This window comes from Clarias gariepinus, chromosome 19 (assembly GCF_024256425.1).
Source record: "Clarias gariepinus isolate MV-2021 ecotype Netherlands chromosome 19, CGAR_prim_01v2, whole genome shotgun sequence".
In the NCBI taxonomy this organism is placed as follows: domain Eukaryota; kingdom Metazoa; phylum Chordata; class Actinopteri; order Siluriformes; family Clariidae; genus Clarias; species Clarias gariepinus.
In genome coordinates this window covers 4,013,611-4,034,581 of record NC_071118.1, presented here as the reverse complement: position 1 = coordinate 4,034,581, position 20,971 = coordinate 4,013,611, and the positions used below count along the sequence as shown (strand labels likewise).

General features: G+C 40.8%; 1 protein-coding gene across 1 annotated transcript in view; it reads left to right on the top strand.

Annotated features, from left to right (window-relative positions):
* Positions 1-20,971, top strand: part of ndst1b (N-deacetylase/N-sulfotransferase (heparan glucosaminyl) 1b) — an 82,360-nt gene that overhangs the window by 55,588 nt on the left and 5,801 nt on the right. Inside the window, exons 4-14 of the mRNA XM_053478402.1 lie at positions 581-1,054; positions 6,406-6,493; positions 8,798-8,952; positions 9,267-9,452; positions 14,444-14,572; positions 14,652-14,834; positions 17,706-17,802; positions 18,302-18,425; positions 18,882-19,056; positions 20,370-20,540; positions 20,649-20,758. Coding sequence (XP_053334377.1) covers positions 581-1,054; positions 6,406-6,493; positions 8,798-8,952; positions 9,267-9,452; positions 14,444-14,572; positions 14,652-14,834; positions 17,706-17,802; positions 18,302-18,425; positions 18,882-19,056; positions 20,370-20,540; positions 20,649-20,758 — 1,892 coding nt within the window. The remainder of the gene's footprint in view (positions 1-580; positions 1,055-6,405; positions 6,494-8,797; positions 8,953-9,266; positions 9,453-14,443; positions 14,573-14,651; positions 14,835-17,705; positions 17,803-18,301; positions 18,426-18,881; positions 19,057-20,369; positions 20,541-20,648; positions 20,759-20,971) is intronic.

The following is a 20,971-nucleotide window of genomic DNA, read 5'->3' as shown; positions in this document are numbered from 1 at the left end:
TTTCACCTTGAACGCGGGTAGCAAGGAATCGGACTACAGTCTGGAATGTCCTGTGTTCGAACCCCACCACCACCACTAAGTTGCCCCGGCTCATGTTTTTTTTATTACATAAAACTTCAAGTGTGTGTGTCTTGCAACTTGCATCCTGTAACAGAATTACATGTTGAAAGGTTCAGCCACATCCCTGTACTGGCAAAAATAAGAGTCATTAATCAAGTTTAGGTTTACTGATAGTTGCAAAATGTTTTTCCTCGATTTTACAAAAAAATCCCTGGGAATCTAAGGCTTATTGTTTTCATTCCAAAAAACATTCTAGCACCTTTTGACCCACACTGTCCGTCTGCCAATGAAGGGAGGAATGCGAATGAATGGTGAAGGCTGAAGTCTTCGTCTTTAGGGATTTAAGGGAAAGTCCATTTTAGCTCAAGCTCAATGATTTAGTCATTAGGACTTTCAATGAACGTTCTTGGTTCACTCATCTGTTCTCACTCATGTTCAATAAAGCGATAATGAAATTTCTTGTCTCTGTCTCTCTCCCTCACTCTGTCTGTCCCGGTCTCTCTATCTCTCTCTAATAAAGGCAAATGAGAACAGTTTACAGAGTGCCCAACTCAAGGGATTTCCCCTCTTTTTACACTCTAACCTCGGCTTAAGAGACTGCAGCGTTAATCCCAAATCGCCGCTCTTGCTCATCACTAAGGCTCGCGAGGTGGAGCGCGGGCCCCTGCCCGGGGACGACTGGACCGTCTTCCAGTCCAACCACTCCACCTACGAGCCCGTACTGTTGGCCCGGGGCAGGACGACAGAAGCCGGAGGTCCTCCTGCACCCCTGCACGCCGCCGTGGTCCAGGACCTCGGGCTTCACGACGGTATCCAGAGGGTACTCTTTGGCAATAACCTTAACTTCTGGCTGCACAAGCTGGTGCTGGTGGACGCCGTGAGCTTCTTGACGGGCAAGCGGTTGTCGCTCGCACTGGAGCGCTACGTCCTGGTGGACATCGATGACATCTTTGTGGGCAAGGAAGGCACGCGGATGAAGGTTTCCGACGTCAAGGTGGGTAGCTGCTAAGATTCTGTCAGGAGTCTGTAGGTGCTGGGTGATGTTGGGCTGTACTGGAAGACTTTTAACGCTTTATAAATGTTGGGTAAAACCAGGATGTTGTGTATAGAGGGTAGAAATGAAGAAACAACGGTACTTGGAACATGTTATAGTAGAAAACGCATATAATAGAGTTATGCATTTGTACATTATTTTGCTAAAAGTAATTAGTTATAATTAGTTACTACAAGTACCTAGTAATTTTTCTATGAGCTACTTAAGTCCCATCAGGGGTGAATTCTCCTGTTTTGGCCCACTTTTCCCAGATTGACTGAAGTGATCTCCAGCAAGACAAGCAATTACTCAAGATGCGTGAATAATTGAAAGAATGAAGTCCTGAATAAACTGTATAGCTGGTGAAATCATTTAAAGATTGACATCTTGTTTTAAACAACTAGATGCTTCTGTAGAAATTTAAAGAAAGGCAGGACAGAAGGATTTGCAGATAACGGGAATGTTGTGTAGGTCAAAAGTGTGTGGAAAAGTATAGAAGTTAATATGATTTGCCAAACATGAATACATCAACAATGGGAAATAAGGTTATGCATACTTTTTTTTTTTTTTAACTCCAGGTCCGAGGTCAGATTGTCCTCATTCATCATATTAACCATTTAAGTGACAAAATACTTCTTTGTCAGTGATCTTCCCCTTAAGCACAATGCTGCAAGGGGCGTTGTCGAGACAAACCTGGACTTGTGCTGAAAGTTCTTATCAGTGAAAACCGATTGACATTTACAGAAGACTTCATGCACAGTGCGATGATGAGACTCTTAACAACAGAAACATTTGAACAGTGCAAACATTTTAGAGAAGGCCGTACGTCCGTGATTGACGACCATCCTGGCCGAGATGGCTCGGAGCTCGCTGCAGTGAACATCCAGCGAGTGGGACCACAATCATTCACCAACAGCACTTGCACATTACAGCAACACAGCTGGGAGTTCATGCTACATCCCCCCGTACAGTCCTGACCTCGCTTCAAGACATTTTCATACCTGAAGCAGGCTGTCCGATTAGTACGGCTCCGGCGTACTGAGAAAAGTTTCTATCTTGATGGTGTCCAAGCACTAGTGACACACTGGGATAAGTGCATTAGTGTAGCAGATAATTATATAGAGAAGTTTTTAATCTCGTAACTTCACTCTCTTCACTTGTTCTGTGCAATTAAACGTCCCAGTTTGACCAGTTTATGCCGTTTGGTATTTGTTTCTAAATACTATGCGAATGCGTACTCCTCATAGGGTTTATCCAACGAGCTAAATAAGATTTGGATTGTAGCCAACTTTTCTAATATCAAAGTTTATAAGTTATATAATGCCAGGGGATAAAAAACTAATTTCCAACTTGTTTTATCCATTTAATTGGCAAAATTTTCCGGACTCTCCTTCTTGGAGTTGTAGCCGTAAGGCAACAAATCAAAGAAACATTTATCTCCACCCAAATATGCTGTTTCACTTGGAAATCGGTCAGAAGAAAAATGAGCTTGAATTTCCGTTTCATGTTGTCTTAAAAGTTTTCAAACTGGGAGTCGGCAATTCGACAGGAAGAAAAAAAAAAAACTCATGTCAATACTTCAGTTTCTCAGATACATGCGCAAATATGGAAGAAATGTGTGGACACTTAACCATTGCACTCCTGCAATTTGTTGCCACATGATGTTGAAAGCATGATTATGTCTTTTGCCTTTACTCGAACCAAGGATTTCAAACCGATTCCACCAAAACAACACCTTCTGCACACAACAAGCTTCTTGATGATGCGATTTTTTCCGAAGGTTGCAGTACAAGAACTCGAGTTTCCCGCACAAAGCCTTAAACTCGGCCCCACAAAACATCTTTGGGATTAACTGGAACACTGACTGCACCCAGACCTCCTCCTCACCCAACCCACGCAAATCTCCACAGCCACACTGGAGGTTTTATTGGAAAGCCTTCCCAGAAGAACGGAGCATATTAAAACAGTAAAAGGAGGAATAATGGATGCATTGAATGGACGTTTTAAAAGTACATATACTGTAGATGCATAATGGCCAAGCGTCCACAAACTTTTGATCATATAGTGGATGTGTAAAGATGAACTGGATATTTTTATCATGGTTATAAAATGCATCACAGTCAAATAGCAGGCCTTCAAGAGCCTTTTCCTTTTTCTCAGTGTGCCAGAGCCGAAGTCTAAAACGCTGGCCTCCCAGGAACTCCTTTAATGGCCTAAACATGTGGAAATGGCTTGGAGCGATGATCATGGCTTGGAGACTAAAACATTCGTTCTTTATTAAGGAACATAAATGAAAATGATGAACTTTAAAATTAAAAAGAGATTTGCGATTTCCATGTGCATAATTGATGAATACAATAATTTATATCATATCATTATGCCATATTGCCAAACCTTTTTCTCAACCGGAACAATTTATTAATTAACTTATTTAAAATAATATTATACAAAAGATTAAGATCCGAAGTATGATCATATAATATGACTGCCAATTTCTAGGAAATATTTGCTGCTTTTATTTTTTGGCCGGTGGGCTAAGGAGGCTGTGTATGCATGTGCCATGTGCGTGCTTATCAAGATGAAGAGGTGGTGTGAAAAAGGAGAAGAAGAAAAAAGAGAGAAAAAAGGCCCCTCGTTGCTTTCATGTGAAGATCGTATGACATCATACTGCTGTAGCTCCTGAAAAGAAAAAGCGGGAAACAAAGAGCGATATGTCCTTGCGTCTATATTACATTCCTTGCCTTTTCTGCCCGAATGTCTCTTTCTTTACTTCTTTACTTCCTTCTCCCTTTTTGTCCCCCTCCCCACACTACTTTTTCTTTCTCGCTCTTTGCGTCTGTCTTTTTCCTTTCACACTCTTTCATGGCCTTCTGGCTCTGAACCTGCTGCATACATAAATAGAGAGACAGATGCACTGGGGAGAATGATAAAAATGTTCCGAGTGAAATATGGATGGACATCGGAGGGGTCGGGGGAACTGAAGCCTGGGAGACAGCCAAGCGTCAAGAGAATGAGTCTGTCTTCTGCTTAAAAAAAAAAAAAACTAACTCAGAAAGAGCAACTGCGAGATGCGGAGAGTGCCGGCGTCGCCATCGATCAGTCGCTGCATCGGGTGACAGCCCTGTGTTGCTGTCGCTGCTCCTGCTAGTTAGCTGCCGTCTCCAGATCCAAAGCCTCTCTCTCTATGGGGTGACGCTTCTCAGTTCAAACAAAGTACAGACCCAAACTGCATTTGTGTGTCGTTTCTTCGCTCCACCCTCAGTCTTGCTCTCGGGGTTTAAAGGAAGTGCTGTGAGATAAAAGGGAAATGGAGCAGACATAATAAAATATTTCCTGTTTTGCTGTAGATGTAAAAATCTCAATCAGCTTGACAGAAGGTAGGCAGTTAAAAAGTCTTGTAAATATTAAGGGCGTTTGTGCAGAATGATAGAACACGGTTACGAAAGTGAAAAAACTTCCTTTATATCTCTATATGATCCCCTGCTACATTAATGCACTTATCCCAGCGCTTCTCTAGTGCTTGGATGCCATCAAGATAGAAAGTCTGAAACGCTGGCCTCCCAGGAACTCCTTTAAATGAGCCAAACATGTGGAAATGGCTTGGATCGAGCTCAGGACTGTACTGGGATGCGGCAATAACTTTCAGTCGAGATCCTGTTATGTGCAAGTGGTGTTGGTGAAGGATCGTGTGTACGGTTCACCCAGACAGATACGTCTCTTGCACAGTTGTTGACAGGTTATCCGTCAGTTTTCAAGGCATCAGGTGTTCCACTCTCTGAACGTTCACGGGAGCGACTGCAGTGGACTTCTTTCGTCTTGATCGTCTTGCATGGAAGTACAGCCTTCTTTAAAACATTTGTACCGTTCGAGTGACGAGTCTAATCACTGTACTGCGCTTGAATTCTTCTGTAAATGTCAATCGGTCAATCGGTTTTCCACCTACACGCGTCCCGGTTTGACTTCAACTATTAAAACAAAAGCTGGTCTCATGCTACTTGACTTTAGTAGATTGCAATCAGCTGCTTGATGAGTGTAAATTCCCAAATCCTGTTTTGTTTTTTTTCCATTGAAAATTACAACAACCGTCTCTCATACGGGAACAAGAAAAAAATGAAGAATTGTGAGAAGGATTGAGAACTGGGGGAACTTTGGGCAAAAAAAGCATTTTTAATACTTTAAAAGTTTTTTTTTTACTTTTTAAAAAAGCATGTTTCTTACTTTATTTTTTGGCTGGATTGAACACCAACCAGTCTCTTACACAAGCAGTCTTGTTTTGCCCTCATCGCCCTACATTAATAGATCACTGATTAACTAGGCTTATGGATCTGCTATCTGTGACATGCTTTCCTCACAGACTCTTATTGACTGGTTCTCTTCGTCGTTCTCGTTGCCTGTCGCAGAAACCCTGAGCAAAAATACGTACACAAAAGAGAAGTTTATGTCTTGGAAGATGAAAGACGTTCCATCGCCTACAGAATGCATTCACATCACCCAAAAAAAAAAGCCTTTTTGTTCACTTTGATTTTGTGATTGTTTCAGCAGCGTTCGAAAAGAAAAGAAAAGAAACAACCTAGAACTGAGGTTTTTGAAATACTTGCCCACCAGGATTCCCTTTAACTGTAAAATAAATTCCTTTCAGTGCAGATTTATTTCATGAACTTAATCGCACTGTTCAAATATTAGACACGCAGTATTTTTTCCGACGTTTTTAATAGAGCCATAGAGCATTTTATTTTATTCCCCAGCATATTCAATTTGACGTTGGTGTTATTTATACAGCACATCTGCTCGTTTTGGAGATTTTGAGATCAGGATTAAAAAATCGAATTCGAGTCAATGATGCAGGCATATTAGATGTTTGATACCGGTGTCTTCCCAGACTTCCTTCCTTCAAGCCTTGACCCTGTAGATGATGTTAGTCTGTAGGTTTACTGACAGCTCATCAGCTGTTAACGATTACATTCAGAAGGAGAACGCCAGATGCCTTGCCTTTTGTTTGCGCAGCCGTTACTGCCAGCTTTCTCCTCTTTCGAGTTGGCTCCGGCTGACGTGTACAGTACTGCTGACACGAGATACTGTAATGACGAAGGTGATGTGTGCATGCACGCTGGAGCACATGGAAATATACGGGACATGAATTCCGCTTTTACTGTACTGCATGAAATCCTGGATTCGGGCCAGTCGTGATCTGACATTCATGTATCGGACCACCCTGATAAAACAGGCTAGATTACAAATGTGTGTTTATCTTCAGTGTTCTGGTAGTCTGTATTTGTTGGATGATTGTAAATCCTTTCTCGTTTGTTCTCCAGGCCCTGCTGGAGACGCAGAACGAGCTCCGAAACCATGTACCCAACTTCACCTTCAACTTGGGCTTCTCTGGAAAATTCTTTCATGCTGGTAAGATCGGTTCCCTCAGCTCCTAATGGCCCGCACACTAAATAAAGATTAATGTGCTGTAATTTGGCTGTAATAGATAGGTTTACAGAGAACTTATATGCATAGTCCGAGCAGTAAAATTAAATGGGCGAATTTCTTACAGGAGATAAGAAATGCATTACATAATGAAATCACCTCCTGCAGCAGCCCGATGTTTTAAAAACTATATAAAATGTAAGTTTTATTCGGTCTCGACCGTCAAGACGATCGTGTTCTTCATATCACAAAAGCTGAGAAGTGTTTAATATCCACCATTTACACTTAAATCTTACTTCTTTTACATCTTTGCAGGCTTACATCGGTCAAAAGTATGTGGACACCTTATCAGCACGTACATATGTCCTTGTTCAGCATCCCGGTCCACTTTTAGTTCCAATCCCATTTAAAAGGAAATTTGCAACTATTATGTGCATACAGTGTGACAGTGGCCATTATCATTTATGATGCAGTTATGTCTCGGGATTTCTTTCATGTCAGTACAGCTGTGCTCTGTCCTCAGTCATGCTTTGGACGATCTCAATATCATGTATCGCTGTTACTTATCTAAAGATCGCTCGCACATGTACTGTATGTTTAAAAATAATAATAAAACAGCATGATATAAGGCAAGGCCATAAAAACATATAGCACACATCTGATTGTGTATCTCATTCTGCTTGGATGCGGCAGTACTGTAATTATTTTGCACCGTTTTTCAGCTTATGAGGAACTTCGAAATGTGACCAGTGTCGTGTTTGTGTTATTCCAACCAGCCTTAACCCTGTCGTATACGGCCTTCAGACCAAAGAAATAAGACGGGCTTAAGCAGATATTCCTGAGAAGGAAAGTGATTAAAAGTGAAATATAGTACAGTATATGTAATTCTATGCTTTATAAATGAAATGTTGCAAATGTAAGTTATGTAAGCAGCGTGACTGGTAAATATATATATATATATATATATATATATATATATATATATATATAGCATGGATAATATAGATTTCACCAAGAGATACATACTGTATATGCTATAAGGGGTAGATTTTTTTTTTTATATATTATTTAAAAAATATTTATAAGCCTAATTTTTTAAAAAAAGAAAAATGAGATTACGATAAAATTATATCATTGTGATTCTTTTGTGTGGCACAACCTGCATTGATTCCAAAATCAAATATTTGTAATATATTATTTTGTTTTATAAAAAAAATTTGGCCACACTTTCTAACTCCATGGTCGTTCTGATTTGTATTTCCTTCTACACTGTAAAGCTAAATGAAGCTAAAGGCGTCCAAAAATTGCAATAATCTTCTTTAAAAGGGGAAATGTGTCTGCTATTCATGCTCTGTAAAGCTTCATAACGGCTCTAAACTGAGGTGCTGTTTGCTAATTAGTGATTTCTGAGGCTGGTAACTCTAAATGAACTTCTCCTCTGCGGCAGACGTAGGTTTTAGTTTTGCTTTCCTTTTCATGAGAGCTAGTTTTACTGTTCTTGCAAGAACAGCTGATCTTCTAGTCATAAGATAATACCTGTCTGTTGTTGTTATTGTTGTTACTTCATAGTATAAAAAAAAGATCCTTTTTTTTTTTTTGAATCTAGAAAATAAATCCATATTCGTGTCCAAACTTTTGACTGATCCAGTATGTTTGCATTTAAGGTGGTAGTAAGTTGCAGTTCCTCTATAATCCTACAGGTGGTGCACTCTAAACTATTTACACTGACAGGCGGCACAGCGTCCTGTGCCATAGTAACCAATATTTGTCAAGTTTGTTAACAATTTTAATTAAATCTAAAAAAGTATATATATTTATAAGAATCTGAATATTTATAAAATTGCAAAACTTATAGAATCGTAATACAAATCGAATCAGCACCTAGTTATCGTGATCTCGTATCAGGAGCTTCCTGGTGTTTACGCTCCGTAGTACCTTGTAAGATTACAGGCTTATAAATTTCTCAATTTTTTTTCCCTTAAAATAGAACATATGTGTACTTCTATCTTAAAAAACATGAAAGGATTTTATTAGTATGTTCCAGGCGGTTCTGAGAACACTACATTAGTGAAAACTCTTTCAACCCATAAGCTTCTACATTGCATATTATAATATTACTTTTGTCCCACTAAGAAGGAAAAAAAAAAAGTTGAAAGAAACTCTAAGATTTTGGAAACTAGGATTCTTTTTTTTTTTTTTTTTTTTCTGAAAAACTCACTTAAATGGAAACCACTGCAACTTAACTATGTGTTTGTTTGTGTGTATGCGCATGTGTTTCCTCTTCCTCAGGCACTGATGAGGAGGATCTGGGGGACGATCTGCTGCTTTCTTACAGTAAGAAGTTCTGGTGGTTTCCGCACATGTGGAGCCACATGCAGCCTCATCTCTTCCACAACCAGTCGGTGCTGGCCGAACAGATGCTGCTCAACCACAAGTTTGCGGAGGTGAGGCTGAGGACTGCAGGCAGCGTAGTAGGAATAGATTCATTCCTATGAGTGACACCTTCTTTGATCAGTTCAGATCAAACGAACTTTTGTTGTTGATCTTCTTTTTGAACTTTTTTTTTTTTTTTTAGAATGTGTATTTTTCTTTTAAACTGCTTGTAGTCCCGCTTTAACCAAACTCTAGTTTTACTTAACATGTCAATGAGGACTCTACACACACGGCCTTTTATTACTCTGAGATCTCTCATACACATTTACTCTATTAGGCTTCATTATCATCTCTCTCTCTCTCTCTCTCTCTCTCTGACTCTCAGGAACATGGCATTCCCACTAACATGGGCTACGCGGTGGCACCGCACCACTCGGGCGTCTACCCCATTCACTTGCAGCTCTATGAGGCCTGGAAGAAGGTGTGGGGCATCAAGGTGACCAGCACGGAGGAATATCCTCATCTCAAACCTGCACGCTTCCGCCGGGGCTTCATCCACAGCGGCATCAGTGTAAGAGCACATTCCTGGACAGATAGACCTGTACACACCTCCGAACTAACTCAGAAAAGCAAGTAGTTTTGTGTGTGCGCGCGCACATGTGTGTGTGTGTGTGTGTGTGTGTGTGTGTAGTGTCAGGGTACAATTATGCATGTACAAGCTGTGTTTCATTGTGAACAGACTGCCTGCTTATTAACCCAACCTACACATTTGTACAAATACGGTGTATTTAAAGAGTCTCTAGGATCATCATCTGTGTTTCAGACCTTTTTCCTCATTCATTTTTCATTCTTTTTTTATGAATTTATAATATGGGTTATATATCTAAGGGACAATAAACGTAAAGTAGCTTTGCAGACATGCACGTTTTTTTTTTTTTTTTTTAAGTGTTGATAAACCCCTCCCTAGATTGGGTCTGCTCCGTCCCTAGAGGCGTCACCACAGTCTCCACAGTCACCTCTTGAACAGCACACACAGTTAGACTGTTTACATGTTTAAGAGAAGAAATAAGGTTTGCAGAAATGCAGAAGCATCCGCGGATATGAGGGAGACAAAGAAGAAGTGAGAGCAGCTGCGTTTCCTATAAGTCTGCTTTTTTTTATAGAAGCATGTACCATTTTAATCTATTCTGTCGAGCTATTCATCCACAACTGAATACTAACATTTTAATATCTGTAATACGCAGAGTCAAAGTTTAACACCATATATGGAATTATCTTCAGAATATCTTGACTATATATATATATATATATGTATACACACACATTATATACTATATATACACACACATAATATACTATTATATACTATATATATATATATATATATATGTACACACCCCTCTCTCCCCCTCTCTCTCTCTCTCTCTCTATATATATATATATATATATATATATATATATATATATATATATATATGGGGAACATGGGGAACAGTCCCAGATTAATGCTGTGGATTAATGAATGATCAATATAGTTATCCATTAATAAATTAATATTAATAATGTTAGTTATGAGTGTATCTTCCAACTTCAGATGCCAAGTAGTGATGCCTCATATAAACTGATCAGCCATAACAATGAACCCCTTTTAAATTAACATCACATTGGGTTCTCACTGGGTGGCTCAGGCCCTCTGGGTGTGGATCGGCAGGGACTCGGGGTGCTGGGTGTGCCGTGGTGTCTGACACCAGAACATTGACCATGGATCCGTTGGGTGCTGTATGTTGCGGGATGGGCCCTTCGTGGATAGGACTTATTTTTTTTCTGTGATTTGTGCTGCATCAGATCAGTGTGGCTGGCCTTTGGTGCCCACGGGCATGGGTGAGTCTTGGGTGCACATGGTTCCATCACCACTGTGTGATTGTGTATATGTAATGATGAGCGTTCAGTTGTTCATTCCACATGAACATGTGGTGTGTATACACTATAACACTGATTAGACTCTTCTATGGTCTTCCTATGGAGTTATTAAAGCTACTATCAAGTTTGTTTAGATACAGCGGGGGGGTGGTCGTCATGCTTCACTACATTTTGACTTTCCTTTACAAAATGAAATATATCATATCAAATATATGGAATCATATCATTATGGCTCTGGGTTTATTCCATCAGGCTTGGAACGCAGTGTTAGGAGACATACTAGGTTCATACTTCCCTCCTTTTATATCCTTAATTAGGAACAAAAATGTTGATTGCGGCAAAAATAAAGCAGCAGCATAAAAGGAGGAAGGTGAGGGAGAAAAAGTTAAGACCAAGGCAGCAGTTTCCTGTGAATTTTTTCACACCAGCACATTAACATCAGGTTTACCATCGCGCTCAGCTGCCGCGCATTAAAAAGATGTAATAAATAGATCTGTTGCATACAGTACAGCTTTATGAAAGGTAAAAAAAGGTATCACTGGTCTGGCGCGGAATAATGAGACGGGTGAAAAATATCACGGCAGCTTCAGCTACTGTCTAATTGTCCGGCGCTACAATAGACGGCGAGCTGCTTACTATTTGACTTGCAGATTAGTCGAGTAACCTTTAGGAGAATCTTCTGGGGAGACGCTCCACTTTGTTCGAAAAAGGATTGAAAAAATATTATGTCTGTCTCTTGCTCTGTGTTTAGGCCTTGCTTTCAGATGCATCCATTTAGCACAGACATCCTTTAATCCCTAGATGCAGTTTAAGTGCCCGGGCCTGCCAACAAACACACTCTCATACACTCCCTCTCTCTCTCTCTCTCTCTCTCTCTCGCTCTCTCTCGCTCTCTCTCTCCCCTCTCTCTCTCTCTCTCTCCTCTCTCTCTCTCTCTCTCTCTCTCGCTCTCTCTCGCTCTCTCTCTTTTACACGTACACACACATTTTTTAACTGTCTTTGAGGTACTTTTATTGACTTGACATTGACATTCAGGCTAACCTCAGTAAAGAACAGGATTTGTATTTATTTTCATCAGAAAAACTGTTTATCCTGCTAGATGAATAGAACTGTTTAGAAGGAAAAGAAAACAGTGTGGAACTGTATAATCATTAGGTGGATATCTTGATCCTTGGAATAAAGAAGAAAAGAAATAAACATGCACAATCTTGGGTGCGTGTAATATTCAGCAATTGTCTCTCTATATATGTATATTTCTCTCTATATATTTTTTTTTTTTTTCTTTTTTTTTTTGCCTAAAGCAAAGAAAAACTTTGCACTTTCATATCCTGCTTCTCTTTAACTTGCTTTCAGGATTCCAACATCAAATGGTAAAAGAAATCACTGCCTAAGCCAAATAACAACTTTATGCGTTTTAAAAAGCTAAAAGTGCACGGGTAAGACTAGGGGAGGATCTCCAAAAAGAGACAGAGGGAAAGAGAATAATGTGTGGACAGAATTATAGAATGTTTCAGCTTTGCATGGGAGGGTGTAACTGTGTGTCATAATGTGCTATAACACACTGTGTCGTTGGAGTATAAGATCCAGAATCCAAAACTTTAGCGTTGAACATAAGCACAGATCTAATTTGGAATTTTATTGAATTTTTTTCTTTCTTTCTTTATTTTTTTATTGGGTTGGGTAGTCACTATAAATTGGGAAGAAATGTATTTAGTCACAATTTTTTTTTACGTTGCATTTCATATATCAACTCCAAAACAAATTTTTTGAATATTGTTATTAATTTGACAATTTTATACGTTTGCATTGGGTGCCAATGTGGCCTTGCACCTCCAGGGTCGAGGGTTCGATTCCCACCTTTGAAGGTTTGTTTCCTCAAGGTGCTCCAGTTTCCTCCCACAGTCCAAAGACATTCAGATTAGGGTACTTGGCGTTCCCAAATTGCCCTTAGTGTGTGAGCCATGCGATATATTGGGTGTGTACCCCACCTTGTTCCCAAAGTCTCCGGGTGTAGGCATCAGACCCCCACGACCCTGTATACAGGATAAAGCTATATAGATTATGAATAATGTAATAAATATATTTGCATTTGAGGTGGTAAAATGTTGCTGTTCTATCTGCAGGTGATGTGATCTAAACTATTCACACAGCGCATCATCCAAATGATTTGCCTTGTTTGTTTAGAATTATAACAAAACCTAAAAAAAATATATATATATATATATATTACAGAATCGTAATACAAATTAAATGGGCACCTAGGTATCATGATGTCATTATATCAGGAACTCGTGGGTTTCCCATCCCTGGTAATCACTATTTATAAAGCATCTTCATTTTATTAAGGTTGCTAAGCAAAAATCAGGACAAAAATACGATATAGTAGATGGTGTCTGGGTGGGATGGACGGCGTTACACTTTCTCCTGTCAATCACAATGACACTATCCAATTGTCGGCTCTTCTGAGCATAAGGAGGCGGTGGCTAGCACTTTCTTTAGAGGGGACGTCAAAAATGTGATAAGATGACATGTCCTGTTGGTAGGTGGGTTTAGGTGAAGGCTGGCTGGAGAAGGAGGAATTAGTGGCAGGGGACTCCAAAAATTGGGAAAATGTGACTGTAAAATTGTACATGAATATTTGGCTGTAAAGAAGCCAAAACAAAAAATAAAAAGCAATGTTAAAGGTGACCTATTATACAAACTTCATTTTTTTGTAATTTTTATATGTTCAGATCGGTCTCCAGTGTGAGTCTACAAAAACAAATTTATTTCCAGATTTCGTGATGGAGGACTAACAGTCCAATTTTTCCCCCTATTGTGATGTCATATAAGAAGATAACCTCCCCCAACTAGTTATTTAACTCTGTTGTCGTGGCTTTACAGGAGCTCATTTAAATAAACACTAAAATGGCACACTAGAAGAAGGAATGAAGCAAAGGGAGATTGATGTACAGTACGAACTGATTGGATATTTTAGTTGGAGCTGAAACAAACGAACTCTAAGACTTGTGTTAAATTGGTGGAAAAGAAATAGTCAACGCATTTAAGAGAATCGCACCAGTTCAAAATCAAGATTGTATTGCCGAGGCACATAGAAAGGATGTGGCTACAGGTTGGAGGATGTGCAACTTGTTCAGTATTCGATTCTTGAAACCCTTTCTAATGTAGGAGTATGCTGAGGAACCACTGCTTCAACCTAATGTGCAACGAAATCAGAAGAAAAAAAAACTTTGATCAAGTTTCTAAAGTTTGATTTCTTGACAGCTTTCAGTGTTTAATATTCTCTCGCAGTCGTCTAGACCTGAGTTTAACTCTGGCCTCTCTCTCTCTATAGATTATCTCTAGTGGAGCGGTTTCTGCTCCCTTTATTGTGCTAAGGCCACATTTTTCTAAGCTGAGGTCACTTAGTTTCCACTTGGTTTCCAGAGCAGCCCAGGACAGAGTTTAAACGTTACTGCATATTGTGGCTAACCGAATATGTTCCCCCCCTCTCTAATTTGTCACTGTGAATATAAGACACGGGAGCTTTATATGTCTCAGGTTGCACCGTTTGGTAGAATCTCTGCAGGCTTTCCAACTACAGTGTTTAACCTATCATTTTGATGTGCATCAATTTACACGTCGTGTTTATCCTCTCCTCAGGTGTTGCCCCGGCAGACGTGCGGTCTCTTCACACACACCATTTTCTACAACGAGTATCCTGGAAGCCCAAAGGAGCTGGACAAGATCATCAACGGAGGAGAGCTGTTCCTCACCGTGCTCCTCAACCCTGTAAGCTGAAATGCATCTGAAATTAGGTACGTGCTCCAAGAGATCGTCTTGTGATTTGTTTATCATTGTCCAAATCCAGATCAGCATCTTCATGACCCATCTCTCGAACTACGGAAACGACCGCCTGGGCCTGTACACCTTTAAGAACTTGGTGAAGTTCGTCCAGACGTGGACCAACCTGAAGCTGCAGACGCTACCACCCGTGCAGCTGGCGCAGAAATACTTCCAGATCTTTCCCGAGGAGAGGGACCCAATCTGGCAGGTGAGAGTACAGCACGTCTGGCTAGAATACATCACATCTTGACCAAGCACGCTGTAAATCGGAGCGGGAAAGGACTTTGCACTTTCGCGCTTTGCCCCGAAACCGACCACGCTCTATCTGAAATTGTATCTGCCAGGAGAATAAACGAAAACCACCCTTGTATATCTCTTTGTCTTTTACTTCTTCTTTTATCATTCAGTTTATCCTACTCCTTATTTCCGCTCAACTCTCTCTCTCTGTCTGACTGTCGCATTTTCTTTTACCCTCTGAGAAATATAGAGACTGCTTCTTAGAGCCCTAAATCCTTTTTTGATCCTCCTTGTTTCCTGTCAAGGTTGAGATCCCATCCTTTCACTCCGCTCTCCGGCGTTCCAGCGGTTCCCTCCGGCTGTGAACAACGCCTTTTTTTATGTGTACTTGCTCTCCCAGAAAGTCCGTACAATACTTTTTGTCGTAGGACACTATAAGTGTCAAGATTCCCCCCCCCACACACACACACACACACTTTTTCCATTTTAGAAAGCATAAGGCGCTATGAACTTGCCATTTTTGTAAGTCACTCTGGATAAGCATGTCCGCTAAATGCCGTAAAAGGAACAGAATACTTGAAGAAGCGCAGCTCCCTGCCCTGGATTGTTAAGGCAGACAGATAGCGATCGTAAAGGAGGCTGATGCGTGACCGTTATCTTGAGCTACCCCTGAGGCATTAGGAAGAACTTACAGGACTTTTCATTAATCTGGACAACTCGATCCAGATGTGCCGACCTCAGCTTGAGTGACTAAGTTCGGGTCAAGTCTTCGAATGGTTGCGGATTACTGCTCCTGTCCACATCTGACGAATGGGACGAAACGGAGACCTCCTAAATACAATCTACTTGAAATAACCGTACAAGTTAGGAAATACATTGGTTTGGTAAATATGAATATATTATGAACTCTAAATTATTAATAATGTTTATTTGTCATACACAATATGATATGCAATGAAATGCTTATACGACTGTCCGTCACCTAAAAAGGAAAGATGGTATAGAATAGAATGATGGACAGACTTTTCATGCAGAATACAATTAAACTAAAGATATTTATAAATAAATAAACATTTTACAGACTAAAATTTGTGATTCAATGTACAAATTTTAAAAAGTACAATAAAATATAATGAAAATAGTAATGTATGAAATATCCCAATTACACGTAATGTGCAAAGTCTTTTGTTATTTGTAATAACATCCGGAAAGTATTCAGGACCTCTTAAGCTCCATCAGGTTCCATGGGGAGCATCAGTGCGCTCTCCTGAGATGTTAAATCTGGGCTCTGGCAGGGCCACTCAAGGACATTCACAATTCACCACCATATTATTTAGGCGGCGTGCTTAGGGTCGCTGTCCTGTTGAAGATGAACCTCATGGAAGATGAGGTCCAGAGCATTGTACATTGCTGCATTCATCTTCTCCTCTATCCTGATTAGTTTCCCAATTCCTGCCACGGGAAAACACCCCCACAGCATAATGTTGCCACCACCGTGCTTCACTGTAGGGATGATACAGTATTGGGCAGGTTTTTGCCAGACATGACGATTGGCATTCAGGCCAAAGAGTTCAATCGTTGTTTCATCATATCAGAGAGTTTTGTTTCTCATGATCTGAGAGTCCTTCAGGTGCCTTCAGCCTCTCTACCATCTGGCTACTCTACCATACAGGCCTGATTGGTGGGAGAGGCTGCAGAGATGGTTGTTTTCCTGGAAGATTGTCCTCTCTCCACAAAGAAACACTGGATCTCTTTCAGAGTGTCCATCAGGTTCATGCTCACCTCCCTGTCTAAAGCCCTCCTCAGTTTAGCCGGGCGACCCGCTCTAGAAAGAGTCTTGGTGGTTTTAAACTTCTTCCATTTATGGATGATTGAGGCCACTGTGCTTATCTGGACCTTCAAAGCAGCAGAAATTTTTCTGTAACCCCAGATCTGTGCCTCGGTACAATCCTGCCTCGGAGGTCTACAGACAATTCCTTGGACTTTAGGCTTGGCTTGTGCACTTAACACATGCACTGTTAACTTGGGACCTTATATAGACAGGGGTGTGCTTTTCCAAATCATGTCCAATCAACTGAATTTACCATGGGTGGACTCCAATTAAGCTGCAGAAACATCTCAAGGATGATCAGGGGAAACGGAATGCGCCTGAGCTCAATTTTGAGCCATATGACAAAGGCTGTGAATACTTATGTACAAGTAATTTGTATATATATAATAATTTTGCAAAGATTTCAAACAAACTTCTTTCACATTGTCATAAAAAATGGAACGCTGCGAATACTTTCTGGATGAGCTGTAAATCAATAATAAATGTATTTGCTTTAAGATAAAACTATATTTTAAAACGGCTGGAGTTTAGTCCCCCCCCCCCCCCTAATTACTAAACAAGTCTCTATTTCTGTTTTTCTTGACTATATATACAGGTTTAATTAGATGTTATTTTGATCCCACAATAAAACCGCTGCCCGATTTCTCCGCTCTGGCTGTGAGCGCTCTATTAGCTCGGGGAGTTCGGGGGCGGAGGGAGTGGTTTTATTTAGCTTAATAGAGTAAGATGGTCTGTTTAACAGCAATAACTCTACAGGCATTCTTGTTCTCTCTCTCTCTCTCTCTCTCTCTCTCTGTGATATATTAACGTTTAATAGCGGTCCCTCTCCCCTGCCAGACTCATGGTGCGAAGGATTTAAATAGCAGGGTTTGCGAATATAAATGTGCCTGCATGTGCATGAGTTATGCCACCATGTTGGCTTGTGGTCGCAGGACTCGAGTCTGATCTGACGTGCCACTGTTTTGAGAGTTTTTGTAAATCTGAGCCTCTCTCTCTCACTTTTTCCAACAGGACCCCTGTGAAGACAAAAGACATAAAGACATTTGGTCAAAAGAGAAAACCTGCGATCGCTTCCCTAAGCTGCTCATCATAGGCCCGCAGAAGACCGGTAAGTTTAGGGATTTGCCATATGATTAGCAGTATACAGTAGCGCCATCTAGCTGTTGTGGGTCAAACGACTGACAGACTACTGAAAACAATGCTCGGAGTCTTCATCCCTGTAGTTTCAATCAGTCGTCAGATGCGACCTGGTCCAGAGCTGACGCTGTATCACAAAACCGTTCCGTTCCATAACCCGGATCAGTACGTCAGCAGTAAATGTGGATTCCAGGTTTACTGCGCCGACTAATTAAACTTTTAAACCGTGTCTTGTGGGAGCCATAGCCCAGTTTTGCAGGCGGTACTACAATGTCAGCGTTAATCCTTTAAGTTAAACCCTTTTTTCTGTAAACAAATAACATGTTGTAACCACCGCGGTTCTCCGACCTGTCCATTTATTATTGAACGTCTATTATTAAATAAATAAATGCACAGATAAAAAAAATATATATATAATAAAATAAATGCAAAACCTTGCCGTGAACTCTTCTTATCTGCTTTGTTTCCAGGAACGACGGCGCTCTATCTGTTTCTGGGAATGCATCCTGACCTGACCAGTAATTATCCCAGCAAGGAGACTTTTGAGGAGATCCAGTTCTTCAACGGTCGTAATTATCACAAGGGCATTGACTGGTGTGTTTCTAGCATTTCTTTCTCTCTCTCTTTCTCTCTCGATGGCTTCTCCTCCCCCTCTTTTTCAGCGCTTTTGGAGGCAGCATGCATGAGTTAAGCTCAATAGCCCCTGCAAACCGCTATGAAAGGCAGAGATAGGGAAACCTTGGAAAGCTCTGAAGTCTGGCGCGTGAACCGCCGATGTTCCTTTGACTTGAAACGAGATTACAAAAGAAAAACAGTAACTATGTAGCATAGTTAGTAAAAAGCGTGCATGGAGTACACTCACACACACAAGGAGGCTGTGTCTGTCACTTTTCAGACGTGTTGTGAGTAACGTTCGGTATACGAGGCGGAGTGTTGTTTACGGTGTCGAAAGCGCACAGCCGCTAGACGTGAGACCTTCGGCTCGGATCTGCTGCTGTTCTACTTAAGTGACCTCAATTTTCAACTCATCTCATGGTTTGTGTTTCTCAGGTATATGGAGTATTTCCCTCTGCCCTCCAACACTAGCTCAGATTTCTACTTCGAGAAAAGCGCCAACTACTTCGACTCGGAGGTAGCGGCCCGGCGAGCCGCCGCGCTCCTTCCCAAAGCCAAGATCATCACCATCCTCATTAATCCTGCTGACAGGGCGTACTCCTGGTACCAGGTCAGTCTCTCAGCAGGCACACAACAACACGGAGCAATCGTTCATGTTCGGCTCGGGAAGAAATCGGCTCTTACGCCATAATCATGACCTTTTTTTTTTTTTTTGCTTTCTTTTTTTAATGACCATCATTAGCTTTATTGTTGCAGGAGGCGCACTGGGCTTTGCAGCACTAAACAGGAAATAGACGTTTGGGTTAATGGAGTGGTTCATAAAATCAGCAACGCTCCACAAGATTATTATTGTTATCGTCATCATATTCATAAGTGTTATTATTATTTTTATTAATCTGGGCCAGGGAACAGTCTTCACACTCAGTTGGCATTTTGAAGGTTGTTTAGAGACTGAATCAAATGAGTGACTGCTAATTTTCTTATAAATATATAAAAGTAAGCAAGTAAAAACTCTATGGCCAAAAGTATGTGGACACCTGAGCGTCACACCCATGTGTGCTTCTCCCCAAAACCTTTGCCTCAAGTTTTTAAAAGCACTTGTACGTTGCCCGAGAGGCTCAAATCTGTTGCAGCATGATACAAAGCACAAAGCAAACTACTGTACATGAGGACATTGTGAACCAAGTGTGGTGTGACAAAAAGACGGGTAGGCATACAGACAGAGAAAAAAATGAAAGAAAGAAAAATGAAAATAGATGCATGAAAGAAAAAAAGTAAGAAATGTTGTAATGAAAGAGAAAGAAAAGTTTAAAGAGGGAAATGTAAAAAAAATAAATAAATAAAATGAAGGAATAATAAAATAATGGCCAATGTAAAAGAAAGATGAAAGAAAATCAAAGAACTAAATAAAAAAAAATGGAAATGGGAAAGAAAGACAAAATGAAGATGAAAGAAGAAAAAATAAACGAAAATGACAAAAAACTAACAAAAAGACCAGTTATTTAAAGACCAATACAGTAAATGAGAGAAAGAAATGCATAGAGAAAATAGACAACAGTATAATAAAAAAAAGAGGAGAAAGTGAAAGATATGAGAAAAATAAAAAAAAGAAAGAGGGAAAAAATAAAAAAAATGAAAGGGAGAAAGAGTAAGAAATAAGAGAAAAGAAAGTTAGAAAGATTTGAAACAGACTGGAGGGGAAAAAATGACATGAAGGACAAACAAAAATAAGACGGGCGAAATGAAAAAGGAAAGAAAAAGACAGGCGTGAAGTCGTAAATCAATAGACGTGCAGAAACGAGAAAGAGAAGGAATGAACGCGGATCATGTCGTGTCTGGTGAGTGAATGAGGCTCTGACGAGGTAAACTGGGTGAGGCTCAGTGTGTTGCGTTCATCATGGTGGTGTTTGTGTTCTGCTCCAGCACCAGCGAGCCCATGATGACCCCGTGGCCCAGAAATACACCTTTCATGATGTCATCACCGCCGGCCATGACGCGCCGCTCAAACTGAAGGTGCTCCAGAACCGCTGCCTCGTGCCCGGGCTGTACGCCACACACCTGCAGCGATGGCTCAGCCACTACCACCCCAGCCAGGTGTGTGCACATGTTTGTCTCTGTGTGTGTGTGTGTGTGTGTGTGTGTGTGTGTGTGTGTGTGTGTCCATGCACATTTACACAGGGTGTAAACTCTCTCTTCACTCAGATCCTGGTCCTGGACGGTCAGATGCTGAGGACGGAGCCGGCTGCCGTCATGGATAAGATCCAGAAGTTTCTTGGCCTCACAAACTCCCTCAACTACCACAAGATCCTAGCGTGAGTGTCTCCGTTTATCTGACGTCTCCTCCCTGAACTTCACTTACACCTGCCTTCCGTCTGTAACGCACAGTTCCCGTCAGCGGAGACCAGTGATAGCTGTGGGACTGATTACTGGGATCTCTGGATTTGATGTGTTTCACGTTGTGGATCTTATTCACCTCTCTGCCTCTCGTTTATTCTCTGTTCCGTCAAGTCTTTTTATTTCATTTC